This window comes from Bidens hawaiensis, unplaced genomic scaffold (assembly GCF_021521415.1).
Source record: "Bidens hawaiensis isolate Kalapana, Puna unplaced genomic scaffold, B.hawaiensis_p1.1 tig00036767_1, whole genome shotgun sequence".
NCBI classification, from domain to species: domain Eukaryota; kingdom Viridiplantae; phylum Streptophyta; class Magnoliopsida; order Asterales; family Asteraceae; genus Bidens; species Bidens hawaiensis.
Window position 1 is genome coordinate 159 of NW_027496420.1, and position 13,126 is coordinate 13,284.

The 13,126-nt window shown below is 34.1% G+C and overlaps 1 protein-coding gene and 1 pseudogene across 1 annotated transcript; both read right to left on the reverse strand.

Moving 5' to 3' along the window:
- Window positions 1-1,986: 1,986 nt before the first annotated feature.
- On the reverse strand, window positions 1,987-3,144 carry LOC143588781 (heat stress transcription factor B-2a-like; annotated as a pseudogene).
- A 2,170-nt stretch (window positions 3,145-5,314) lies between these two features.
- LOC143588774 (transcription factor MYB3R-3-like) lies at window positions 5,315-7,675 on the reverse strand. The gene is made up of 8 exons (XM_077069695.1): window positions 7,628-7,675; window positions 7,086-7,273; window positions 6,932-6,983; window positions 6,717-6,774; window positions 6,509-6,603; window positions 6,289-6,392; window positions 6,074-6,202; window positions 5,315-5,986 (listed from the first exon to the last, which is right to left on the reverse strand). The coding sequence occupies exons 2-8, from the start codon at window positions 7,208-7,210 to the stop codon at window positions 5,332-5,334; spliced, it is 1,218 nt and encodes a 405-aa protein (XP_076925810.1). The 5' UTR covers window positions 7,211-7,273; window positions 7,628-7,675; the 3' UTR covers window positions 5,315-5,331.
- Window positions 7,676-13,126: the final 5,451 nt, after the last annotated feature.

Here is a 13,126-nt window from a genome sequence, read left to right on the forward strand (position 1 = left end):
GACGAGCTCACGGTGTCTGTTTTGCAGGTTCCCCTGAAGTACAACTTACTCTGCTGGACCTAACCTTCGAGGGAAACATTACTTAGCCCCCAGATTACCCATAATCTGCCCTGGGGTCACTTAGTGTTTCTTCACTATGGAAGGGTTAAATGTGGCGATGAACTCGGCTATTATTAGTAATTTGTATAAAGGAGTGCACTTGCCTAATAACGGTCCCGTAATCTCTCATGTGATGTATGCGGACGACGTTATGTTCATTGCTGATTGAATGTAGTCGATACGATTAACTTAGCTCGAATTCTAAGGTGCTTTCATCTTGCCTCTGGTTTGAAAGTCAATTTCAATAAGAGTAAGGTGTACGGGGTTGGGGTCTCAAATCATGATGTAAGAAATATGGCAAAGGATTATCCACTGTGAAGCGGCATCCTTCCCTTCTCATTCCTTGGTTTGCCGATTGGGGTCGAACATGGGTCTCTCGAAACATTGGACTCCTGTCATTGACCGCGGTTAAAAACGCCTAAATCAATGGAAAGCTACCTCACTGTCTTTTGGTGGTAGGCTTACGCTAATTAAAGTCGTTCTTGGGAGCTTGCCTTTATACTTCCTTTCATGTTTCATGTCCCGCTAAAATCAATCAAAGAAATTGAGAAAATTAGGAGGATGATTTCTATTGGGGTGGGGGGGGGGGGGGGTCTTGGTGATGCTAAAAAAATTAATTGGGTTGCTTGGGATATCATTGCGAAGCCCAAACGGTATGGCGGTCTAGGTGTTGGCTGCCTAAAGTCTATGACTTGGCTCTTCTCGCCAAATGGTGGTTGGCGGTGGAAAACAGAAAAAGATCAACTTTGGGCGAGGTCCGTGAATGCAATCCACTATACTCGATTTCAGAAGGATGGAAATTTGGCAAAGCAATCCATACGTGGAACATGGCACACAATTGCAAAGATTGACAAAACTTCTCATCTATAGGATAAACTTGAACAGGTCTTTTGTTAGAAAGAAGGGGAAAGGAAACGCGACTCGTTTTTGGTTGGATGTTGTGGTTAGGCAGATTCATGATGAAAGACCTCTCTCCCAAACCTTTATAAGGTAGAGGTCAATAAAAATTGTTTGGTAATTGACAGGGTCTCCTTAGATGGAAACGGGGCGGTGAAGGTGGGTTTTACTTGGTCTAAACGAATTTATCTCCGGAGGAGTTTTCGGATTCTACTGATCTCAAAGAAATGGTAGAGCTATTCTCTTTCAATGGAGACAACGAAGATGGGTGGTCTTGGAACGGTGATGCTTCGAGCAAGTTCTCGGTTCAAGCAATGAGACGGGTCATGGATACTAGTATTTACGGAGACGGTACACGCCATTTGCGATTGGAAAGATGGGTTCCTATTAAAATTAATTGTTTGTTTGGAGAATGTTGCAAAATAGGATTCCGGTTGCGCCTAATCTCATTGCTAGAGGGATGTCCTTGCCATCTAGCGATTGTCGGAGTGTGTGGTTCTGAAGTTGAAACAACAGAACACGTGTTTTTAGACCGTTTTCGGGCTAAAGCGGTTTGGAGGGCTGTTTCGCTTTGGTGCGGTGCGGACATGACGGGTCTAACTTCTTTTGAACACCTCCTAGACGTTGCGGAGGATCCGCATCGTAATATGGTGATAGCGGTTAATGAAAGTGATCATCTACTCTTCGTTGTGGTTTATTTGGAAGCATAGGAACGCGAGAGTCTTCAGTTTTCGTTCCTATTCAACCGAGCGCATTGTTGAAGAAATTAAAAGGTGTTTGTTCGGTTGGACTAAACTCAGATCCAATAATAAGGATTTGGACTGGTTGGTTTGGGTAAACTCCCCACTCTCTTGCTTTCAAGCATGACCATGCGTCTTTTTGTTTCCTCTGTTCTTTGGTGTTTTGGAGTTGGAGACTCTTTTTTATTTTAGTTTTCCCCTCTTTGTGTTTGCTGATGTTTTATTTGGCATCACAGGGGTTCTTTGGTGCTTACTTCACTTGTGTTCTTTTTGGGTTGTTTCTTTGTTTAGTTTCGTCCCCGTATGTTTTTCTATGCTCAGCTTTCTCGCTGTGTTTTCTAATATATTTTTCATTTGCGGTTCAAAAAAAAAAATAAAAAAAAAATCTAATCATCTGGTTCTTGTTCAATGACACGCCTATTGGCACCCTAAAAAACCGCGGGCACGTCTCTTCTTCCACCACTGGACCACTAGCACCACCTAACTCGGGTTGAGTTGCATTAATATTAGACAACACAGCAGCAACGTTACAACACATACTTCTTAGATGATCGAGCTCACATCGCAAGCTAGAGTTACGCTCTTTTAATCGTTCGTTTTCTTCATAGAGATATGTTCTTACGGTACATCCACCAACTTCTTCACTTTTAGGTGACGTGGACGTAATTTTTCGACGATGAATCTCTAGAAGGAGAGATTTTTCACCTCTAATGAAGTAATCGTTAGCAAATTCCCAACGATCGGATACGATCTTCCTAAATCCCTAAATTAAAAACGTGAAACTAAATTAGATAAATTAAGAGTATACGTGTTATGGACTAAAAGTCTAAAACAATTGCAAGATATATGTGACTTGTCCCACATCATTTGCATGGGCAACAAATATAAGATTTATAAACTAAAAAACTGCTATGACATGCACAAATAATAGATAAAAAAAATCAAATATTATTTTATCCATTATTTGTTGTGTCGTCATACTTTTATCAGATATGGTGGTTGTGTTGTTGTTATCGTCATTATTTATTTATTTTATAATTATTTGTGGGTACGGTAACATCAACAACCAAACTAGCCCTTTGGGTAGAGTTGTACTGTTTGGGCTATAACAAATGCAACTAACGTGAATCAATGAACGCTCTTACGTAAGTGTTAAGCTTAGGAATAAAGCTGGAGAAATTGTTGTGTTTAAAGTATTTCGGAAGCAGATCTCTAGCGAATTCAGCTGGTCGCCAAACGATGAACGCATTCCCACGAAACCATTTCATCTGATGAAGGATTGTCAATGAGCTGGTATGTTTTAGTCGCGTCGGGATCGCCATTGCTGCCGATTGCAAATCAATGCATTGAGTAAGAAATAAGAATAATATCTCATATTAAATCTTGTAAACAAAAACTTAAGTTCCATGAGATAAAACTAAACTGAAAAATGAAAATACATGTAGCGGTTGAATATATTAAAAAAAGTATGTCAAAAGATGGAACAAATAAGCGGTGTACGTAATATTGTTACCTGAAGCGTTATGTTTTCCAAGCACAAATTAAGGGAGATTTGGCCTGAGAAGATGGAAGTTAGTTAATTATCTAGAAGTTAAACAAATTGAAAGGATATGTATAAGAAAACGTATCTCGTGAAAACACTATATTGGAAAATCTAGAAAAGTCATCTTTTCTAGAGAGCCTTATAGGCTAAAATATTTTGCTCATATTTTTATAAGAAATATTGAATTTTAATAATTCGAATTTGCTCTTTTTGGTCATCATTAATTTCAACTTTATGCTAATTCAATTTTTATCATATTGGACTTTACTAAACTTTTTTCCAACGAAAACTAACCCAGTTAGTTCTTATGCAAAATATGTTATTTCTTCAAGTTGATAAGTTAAAAACTTTTGTTTGTTATAAACCAAATTTATTGTTCTCTCCAACTAGGGGTACAAATGAGTCGAGATGAGCTCACTTCTATCTTTATTCCTAAAGCTCAAGCTCGGCTTATGAGTGGTTTTTCAGACTCGAGTTCAGCTTGTTTACCATTTATTAATGAATTTTTATATATTTATAATTAAAAAATTAATATAAAAATAATATTACTTAATTAGTATTATTTACTTAATTATTTTTCCGTTGCTATATATATATATTAATTAATTATAATATAAATTTTCAAACTCTCCCACAAACCTATAATCAGCACGGTGGTGGCAGTGGAGATGACGGTGGCGACAATGGTGGCGGCAGCAACTGCGGGGTGGGGTGGTGGCGGCGGCGGCGACAAAGGTGGTGGCTATGGCGGCAAAGGTGACGACGGTGCGGCGCTAGTGGCGGCCGAGGCAACGGTGGTGGCATTGGCGGTGACGGTAGAGGCAGTGGTGGCGAGGACAGTGGAGGTGATGGTAGCGGCAGCGGTGGCGGCGGCAGTAGGCAGAAATTCGGTAAATTCCGGTAATGTAGGCAAAAATTCAGTAAATACCGGTACCGAAGGCAAACATTCGATAAATACAGACACCGGTACAGATCCCAAATTTCATAATTATTATTTTCTGAAGAACTTGATACTGGTACCTAATTGTTCGTTTGGATACTGATATCCGGTATCATTTGCTCATCCCTAATTCCAAGCTGAAACTTCTTATTCATTTACTTTAATCTCAAGCTAAAAGTATTAAAGTAGGTTTACTAAATGAGTGATAAGTACATAAGGTAAAAACAATTAAAAATACGTCAGTTATAAAAAAGTTCTATTCAAGTCAAAGAATTTATTGTTTAAATTTAAATAGGTCAACGAAAACACAACATAATTTCTATGTGAATTTGACAATACATGAATAAATATGTGTCGTGTGTATTATGTTTGAACATTTCAACTATTTAACTCGAAAGTGGAAGAGGGGAAGCTCTAATTCATTTCGATTTTAACTACGATTTGATCAAATCTTTTTCTATTTATATTTATGATTAAGCTTAATTTTTGAATTTCGAAACTAATGGATTAAACTAGTTAACTATGCCTAAATCACACAATCAAGTATACCTATAATTGGTTTCAAACACATAACTAAATAGATGATTGAATGATAAAATTGGTCCTTGTGTCAGCGATGTATTTTTAATAAGAAATGATGTGTTTGTAGGACCAATAAGTAGGCGTCACATGTTATCTAACAATTTCCTAGATATAGCAACACAACCACTCAAATATTGACATAATCATCAAACATCTGCAAATCAAAAGCAAAACTGTCTTACAAAGACTTAAAAAGAAGTATTCACATAAAAAGTATGATGCCATTATTAAAGTATGAAGTTTTGAGATTGAAACCAAGATCCAGCCTATCAAGTATCAGGCCAACAAAACAAGTCATTTTTATCGCCCGAATTTCCATCAAGCTAGCAACTTCCAATCTTCCATTGCACCATCATAAGATATCTTTGCTATATTATATATATATATATATATGTGACCATTTGTCTTGAGAGATTTTATTATGTCTGCACAATAATAACATACTCAAAAGTCAAACCATGAAGTCATGAACAAAGAAAGAAGTTACTAATTGTAAGCAAATAAAAGATGAACTTACTAACTGAACTAAATCAAGGAGTCAGCATCACATTTGTTTTTGATGAAGGAGTAACCGAGCCCGGGGTGCCACATCTAACTGCGGTTGCGTCACACTCAGCGTCAAACATGTAATCCAAACGCCTTCCTAAAGTCGGTTGAACAGCCGTTTTGCTTGGAGTTCTTTTCCTTATGATAGAAGGTGTGTTCTTATAAGTCAAACCCGAGTTCCTCAAAATAGATTCAGGGCTGCTACTGTTGATAGAGATGCTTAACGCAAGATCAGGTGGAGTAGAGCAAGATGATTGACCATTTGACTGCTTAGACCTGTTGACCGTTTGACCATTTGGTGGCTGGTAACACACCGAGCGATTTGGAGGTGTTTCATAAACTGACTGTTTGTCAACTGTCTGAGTACTAATCGATAGACTTAAAAAGGAACTGCCAGGGGATGATGATGGTTCAACCTTTTGGATTTTTGAATATCTAGTAAATCCTAAACAGTCATCATTGGTCAAATCTGTTGAACCGTTGCTCTTGCCAAGAGCCAGATTTGTTGAGCAATTACTGGTTCTCTTATTAACTACAGTAAGCTCAGGGGATGTAATTTTATTAGGAAAAGCAGGTGGCATGTTTAGATCTAATCTTCTCTTTGTGCTATTCCAATGATTCTTAATTGCATTGTCGGTCCTGTTAAACAAAATTTTAACATTAACAGGATGGTAAAGTTAGGTGCTTTATTAACATTTTAAGGATAAAGATGGTTTTTTTTTGTACCTTCCGGGTAAGAATCTTGCAATTTCTGCCCATTTGTTGCCATATATGTGGTGATAATATGCAAGAGTTGACTCTTCCTCATCGGTCCACGCCTCTTTCTTTATAGCTGGATCTAAGTGGTTGTGCCACCTGAAAACCATATAATATGCCAAAATTATCTGGCACTAAAGAACCTATGCATGTAAATATTATGTAAAACAAACTAATGGGATCACCTCTCTCGGCACTGTTTGCCAATTCGACCGGTCAAATGTTTTGCAATGAGTGACCATTTCTTGCAACCATGTTTTTCAACCAACTCTTTAATACGATCGTCCTCCTGAAAAGAGGTTTAAATATAAAGCTTATTACTGTTTCATTAAACATGGGTTACATGACAAATACATCAAGTAAAACAGTAAGTGATATTTTAGAAAAGGACAATAAAAAAGATACCTCTTTGGTCCAAGGTCCTTTAACAAGTTCAGGATTAAGAACTTTTTGCCAACGATGCAGGCATTGAACATCTGATCGTCCCGGAATCGATTCAGCTGCACAAAAAAAAAAGCATATGGTAAGATGAAATTTAAAAATAGTATCAATCAGGTAACACTTGCAGAATGTAATAGTTGAAACAGAGAACCAGTTTAATTTGCAATCTTACCTATTTTCTTCCAGTTTCTCCCATTGTACTTCTTCACTACATCAGTTAACACAGAGTCCTGCAATACCAATTATATAAAATATTATATCCTGCCTCAAAAGTCTAAAGTAGGTATAAAACAGAGTATCCTGCAGCAAGAATCTATACTATCAACTATCATACAAAACATCAACAAAATATTTTATTTTTACAGCCAAAAAAATTTGTCAACTAACCTCTTCATCAGTCCAGCCTGCTTGTGATGACCGTTTAGTTTGACCACCACTTCTACAAACACAAACAAAAATAAACTACATCAAGAATCTATAAACAACAAGGTCAAAGTCAGGTCAAATATTGGTCAAACTTGACTTAAATAAAAACCCTTACACGCGGCTGCAGATGGATCTTGGAGTATTGGCATCACAGCTACTATCGGAAATCGATGAATACGAAGTGAATCCAACCTCTTTAGTCAAATCAAAAGTATGCTGCTCCTCCTTTGCACCAGCCATCAAATCAAATCTATCTATATATTCCAGTTAACCTGCAAATTGACAATCAATACAACATTAAACCTAATGTTCACCTTACAAGGAAAACCCCTAAATTACCAAATCAAACAAATCAAACACACCATCAACATTTATAACCCTAACCAACTTGATCCGATTTCAAATCAAAAACAAGTTTAAAGTTCACCTTATATGTAAAATCCCCCAAATTACCAAATCATGCGGATCGAACACACCATCGACATTTATAATCCTTACCGATTCGATTTGACTTCTAATCAAAAACTAGTTTAAAGTTCACCTTATATGTAAAAACCCCCCAAATTACCAAATCAAACAAATCGAACACACCATCGACATTGATAACCCTAACCGATTCGATTTGACTTCTAATAAAAAAACTAGCTTAAATTTCACCTTATAAGGAAAAACCCCCAAATTAAAATCAAACGCACCATCGACATTTATAAACCTAACCGATTCGATTTGACTTCTAATAAAAAACTTGCTTAAGGGGATGTTTGGGATTCCTTATTTTACCTCCTTATAACTTTTCATTAAGTTAATAAGTTACAAAAGTGTAACTTATTAAATTTTCTCTCTCACATCAAAAGCAATTCCAAACACCTTATTCTTTTTCAAAAAGTTAATAAGTTATAAGTTAGTGAAAATAAGCAATCCCAAACACCCCCTAAATTTCACCTTATAAGAAAAAACCCCTAATTAAAATACAACGAATTGAACGCACCATCAACATTTATAAACCTAACCGATTCGATTCAATTTATAATCAAAAACTAGCTTAAACTTCACCTTATAAAGAAAAAACCCCCCAAATTAAAATCAACGAATCAAGCACATCAACAACATTTAAACTTAACCGATTCGACTTTTTAATAAAAAAAACTAGCTTAAAGTTCACCCGATAAGGAAAAAACCTCAAATTAAAATCAACGAATCAAGCACATCCACAACATTTAAACCTAACCGATTCGATTCGTACTGAAAAAAAGCCAGTTCTTCAATGAATGAATGAATCAATTAAAGTAATAATAAACAGAAAATCCAAACCCTAAGATCACAAGTCTACTAAACAACAAGTACTGAATCAATCAATCAAGCATTGCAAGCGATTCAATTACTGAATCCACATTTATAAACCTAACCAATTCGATTCGATTTCTAATTAAACAAAAAAAGACAGTTCTTTTATGAATGAATCAATTAAAGCAATAATAAACAGCAAATCCAAACCCTAAGTTCAGAAGTTATACTAAACAACAAACACTGAATCAACGAATGAATCTGCATTGCAATCGATCAAGTGATAAAAATAATGAAATAATAAGATGAAGCTTACGATGCAGTGAGTGATCCAACCGTTGAGAAAGAATGATGATGGAATTGGAAGATACATATAGAGAAGAAAACAAGTAACTGAAAGAAGAAGGTGAGTAACCGTCAAATAATATATAAAATGATAAGAAAGAAGCGGAAAACAATGCGAAGGGCGTTGAAAGAGGTTTGAATCAACCTTTGCAATTGCTAGGGCTTTTACGCACATTTAGGGGTGACCGCTACACATATATATATATATATATGTACATATATATATATATGTATGTATATGTGGATTTATTTAGAGAGAGAAAGAGAAAGAGAAAGATTCGGATCACTGTTTTAGAGAGTAGCGGGAAAATGAGAGTGTGAGGGGGTATTTAACGCGTTCAAATTTTGGGCAAACGTACGTTACAAGAACAATATCTTATTATTATTAGGTGGATAGATAATATAATAATATTTTTATAATATATTTTATTATAAAGAATATTCCGAATCAATAATATGTTCATCATATACATTATTTGGAAAATGCTCCATTGTTTTTTCGTTTGATTGTAAATGAGCCGTTCTGATAGGTTCGGTTTATAAACGAGCCAAGCAACGAAGGTTTGCTCGGTTTGGTTCGGCTCGAATGTTTTTAATTTATTTTATATATAAACAAATATATAAATATATAGACAACACATGTAAAATATAACTATACAACTTTTAAATCCTTTTAAAATTTTCTTATTACGTCAGTTTTATAGTTTTGATTGTTCGACTCAAGTTTTCAGAATATTCTAAATTTTTTATTTCAAACTTCTTTCTCATAAAAATTTACAACCCGTTACACGTTTGTCTAAAAACTATTAGTTTGTTTACAAATATATTATTTACAGCATTCAAATTTGTTTCTTATTAAAAATTTTATATTGGAAAAGAAATAAATAATGCTCGAAAATCGCTCAATGTTCGATCAAAAATACTCAATTCGATTTTGGCTAGTTTCGATTTCCGCTTGATTCGAATTTCAGTCGTTCGGTTCGGTTGTAAACGAGCCAAGCAATGAGCAAGCCTTCGCTCGGTTCGGCTCGGCTCGTGAAAAGCCTAATTGTGTATTAAATATAATTACTAGTTAGATATAGCGAGTTTAAAAAAACAAAGACAGTTATATAATCGTCTTTCTTATCACATTTAATAAGTATTACAAGTCTCATAGTTTTCAACATGTTATTGATTACAATTCTTATAATTTTCAACATATTATTGATTTTGAAATAAATGCTTCTCAACATTACGTTTTTTTTTATAGCTTTTGGTTGTATTGCTATCATATTTTGTATAGTGTTTTGGTTTGTTATGATTTAGTTTAGTTTTTTTTTTTATTTTATTTATGGGAAGGTACATATTATTTGTATTTAATGAAGGTTTATAGTTTAAATGGCAAGTAAATTGTTGTAGGACTTGTGGAACCGAAAAAAAAAATACTATTCCATGTAGTAAATGTGATGTTTGACTTTATTTGTAGTTTTATAAATTTTATAAATTACTATCATATTTAATTAGTACTGTATGTTTATGTTATGATTGTAAAAATCTCATCTAGACGTTAATCGATTGTTAGTTGGTGCTCAATCGACTTGCCGTTGATTAATCTCTACTTGGTCATAATTAAATAAGATTGGAAATTTTATAAATAAAACTTTGTATTTATATGTATATTTAAAAAAAATACATATACATTGTAATCCGATTAATAATATTTACCTTCAACTAGCGCCTGACATATAGTTTTTGTAGTCACTTCACTTGTATGATTTAGGCACGCCATAGACCGAATATTAGTTTTCATAACTTGCTTTCGAGGGTATCATTGTTTTTTTATAAGTATTATTATTCAAAATTATTATTTTATTTGTATTACTACCATTTATCTGATTCTTTTTATAAGTATTATTATTCAAAATTATTATTTTATTTGTATTACTTTCATATATCTGATTCAATTTAATTTTAAATTTTTTATAAAAGTTGCATGTTTTTTTATATTTAGTGAATGTTTTATTATGTATATATGGAAAGTAAATCGTTGTAACTTGTAAGATGTAGTACTTGTAGACCGAAAACAACGTATTATTCAACATGGTAGGTAAAAGTCCATGTTGACTTCATCATTTATAACTTATAATGACAATAATATTGATTATATCGTAAGAATATGGCAACGTTAAGAACCAATAACATGTAGACTTAATCATAAACATTAGATAAACGAATTATTAACCATACTTACTTATAGAAATGATTATCTTTGAAGATGATGAAGCCATTATACCAATCTTTCTTACTTCCCTTTAGATGCCTTAGTTTTGATGGAGATAGCGTGCATATATGAGATGGTCATGGTGTTTGATTGTTTCTCTATTTATATGCAAGCAAGGCATCAAAGAGCAAGTGTCCTTTCATCTTATGTAGTTACATCCATCAAATAACTACTAATAATTACTTAATTTACGGAGACTTTTCATTGTCATTTGGTAAGTTTCAAAGAATGATCTAGAAGACCATATTTACTAGACATTATTTCCAACATTCTCCCACTTGGTCGAATGATCATTTGTGATGAGTATTAATTTTGGCCAAGTTAAAACACTCATCAAATCTCATATTGAAACTAAAGTAGATAGTTACAGTCATTCGAATTTCTATTAATTCGAGACTCCCAACAGTCATACTAAAGTCTCAATATAAAACAATTAAACGTAAGAACCAAATGACTATGATGAACCCTTATTGTACAATATTTAATTTGTACAATTTTGTCTATATATCATTAAGTGCGCACATACTTTATTATAGACAAAATAAACATTCGAGGAAATTACATTAGTAAATAATGCACACTTGATATGCTATTACAAAAGATCTCTACTAAAACCCATCCTTATCACTAGTTCTTGGAAAGTTTTGGGTGGTAGACCTTTAGTCATCGGATCCGCAAGCATGTCATCTGTGCTAATGTGATTGATACAAAGTTTATTTTCCTCTACTCGTTCACGTACGAACAAATACTTTGTATCAAGATATAATTCAGTGCCATTCAAACTGTTACTGATCGAGAAACTAATGGAACTGAGTTATTAAAGTAAATCTTCAATGATTTTATGGAGCTAAAAATTTTGAGTCCGCTTATAAGATTTATTAACGTCTCATGACACATTGCATTGTACACTACATCGTATTCAACCATGTTTATGAAGGTTTGTTGTTAATTATTGCGTATGACTCCTCCATGAAAACTAGTCTGCCCTCTTACATAAAATGTACCTATGCTAAAAGTTGATTTCTTATGAATTTGCATTTAGCAAAGTCATAATCATAATACTTTCTTAGCTGCCTTCCAATTATATAAACATAAGGTATCAATCTCATTTGTTCGTCTCAACCTCCTATTAAGATATTAAAAAGATTCAAAACATCTCCTTTAACTGGAGCCATTGATGGAGAGCAATATTGCATGTTATACCGTGAAGGAAAACTGAGATAGACCATTGGGATGATCCAACGTACTTCGATGCCTATTATGTAAGTGGCTTCTCCGAGATCATCATGTCAAAATATGCGAAAATAATCGCTTAGACTCATGCAATAATTTTAAATTATCACTTGTCAGTTGGATATCATCCATATAAAGGACAATTGTATATATAAAGGTTGCTCCCACTTATTTCGAGGTAGGTGCATTGATCCACTTAGTTTTTATAAAGCCTTATTTTTTCATGGTTTCAGCGAACTTTAAGTACCACTGTTGTGATGCTTGTTTTAACCTAATATATTGTTTTCTTTAACTTACAAACTAAGTGGTATTGACTTTTATGTTTAAAGTCTTCAGGTTGACCAATAAACATACCCTCATGTAAGTCACTATTAAGGAAATCATTTTTGGCATTCATATGATGTATCTCTAAGTCATAGTGAGTTTACTAATGCCATAATGATCCTCAAGAAAACCTTTCGTCATACAAGTGAGAAGGTTCCTTGATAATAGTTCTCTCTTTTATGAATATAGCCTTAGCAATCATTTCCCAAAGATCATCTTGATTTATGAAGTATAGCTCATATGTCATAGCTTAATTTCATTTAGAATACTGGTCACTGCTAATGGCTTCATTATAAGAGATTTGATCATCTTTCCCAAATTCAAATCAGCATCGTTGATGTAGATTGCGTAATCATCAATGTTAGTGGGTCTTTTAGACCTTGATGACTTCCTAAGCTAACTTTTGGGTCATAAAAGCTCATTAACAAGTTCATGGATTTTATTTTATATCACTCTTGTGAATTTGATGCGCCTTCATTTTTAGGAGCATTAATTTATGAAGAATGAAGAGGTAGTATCGTGACATATACAAGAGGTATAATAGGAGGTAAATTTGAAGAGTTTGACCTCTCACATTTTTTATGCTTAAGTTTCTGAGCTGCGGTACTTTCATCATCCAAAAGCATTGAGAGCGTCACATCTCAAGGCATAATCAAGATCCAATATTTAAAGAGTTGATTTAATCAAGTCCCTCCATGTGGCAAAATTCG

Coding starts and splice junctions, on each gene's coding strand:
- LOC143588774 (XM_077069695.1), bottom strand. CDS start 7,210: ATGGCTGGTGCAAAGGAGGAGCAGCATACTTTTGATTTGACTAAAGAG. Junction 6,984..7,085: donor AGATCCATCTGCAGCCGCGT/GTAAGGGTTTTT, acceptor TTGTGTTTGTAG/AAGTGGTGGTCAAACTAAAC. Junction 6,775..6,931: donor CAGGCTGGACTGATGAAGAG/GTTAGTTGACAA, acceptor TTGGTATTGCAG/GACTCTGTGTTAACTGATGT.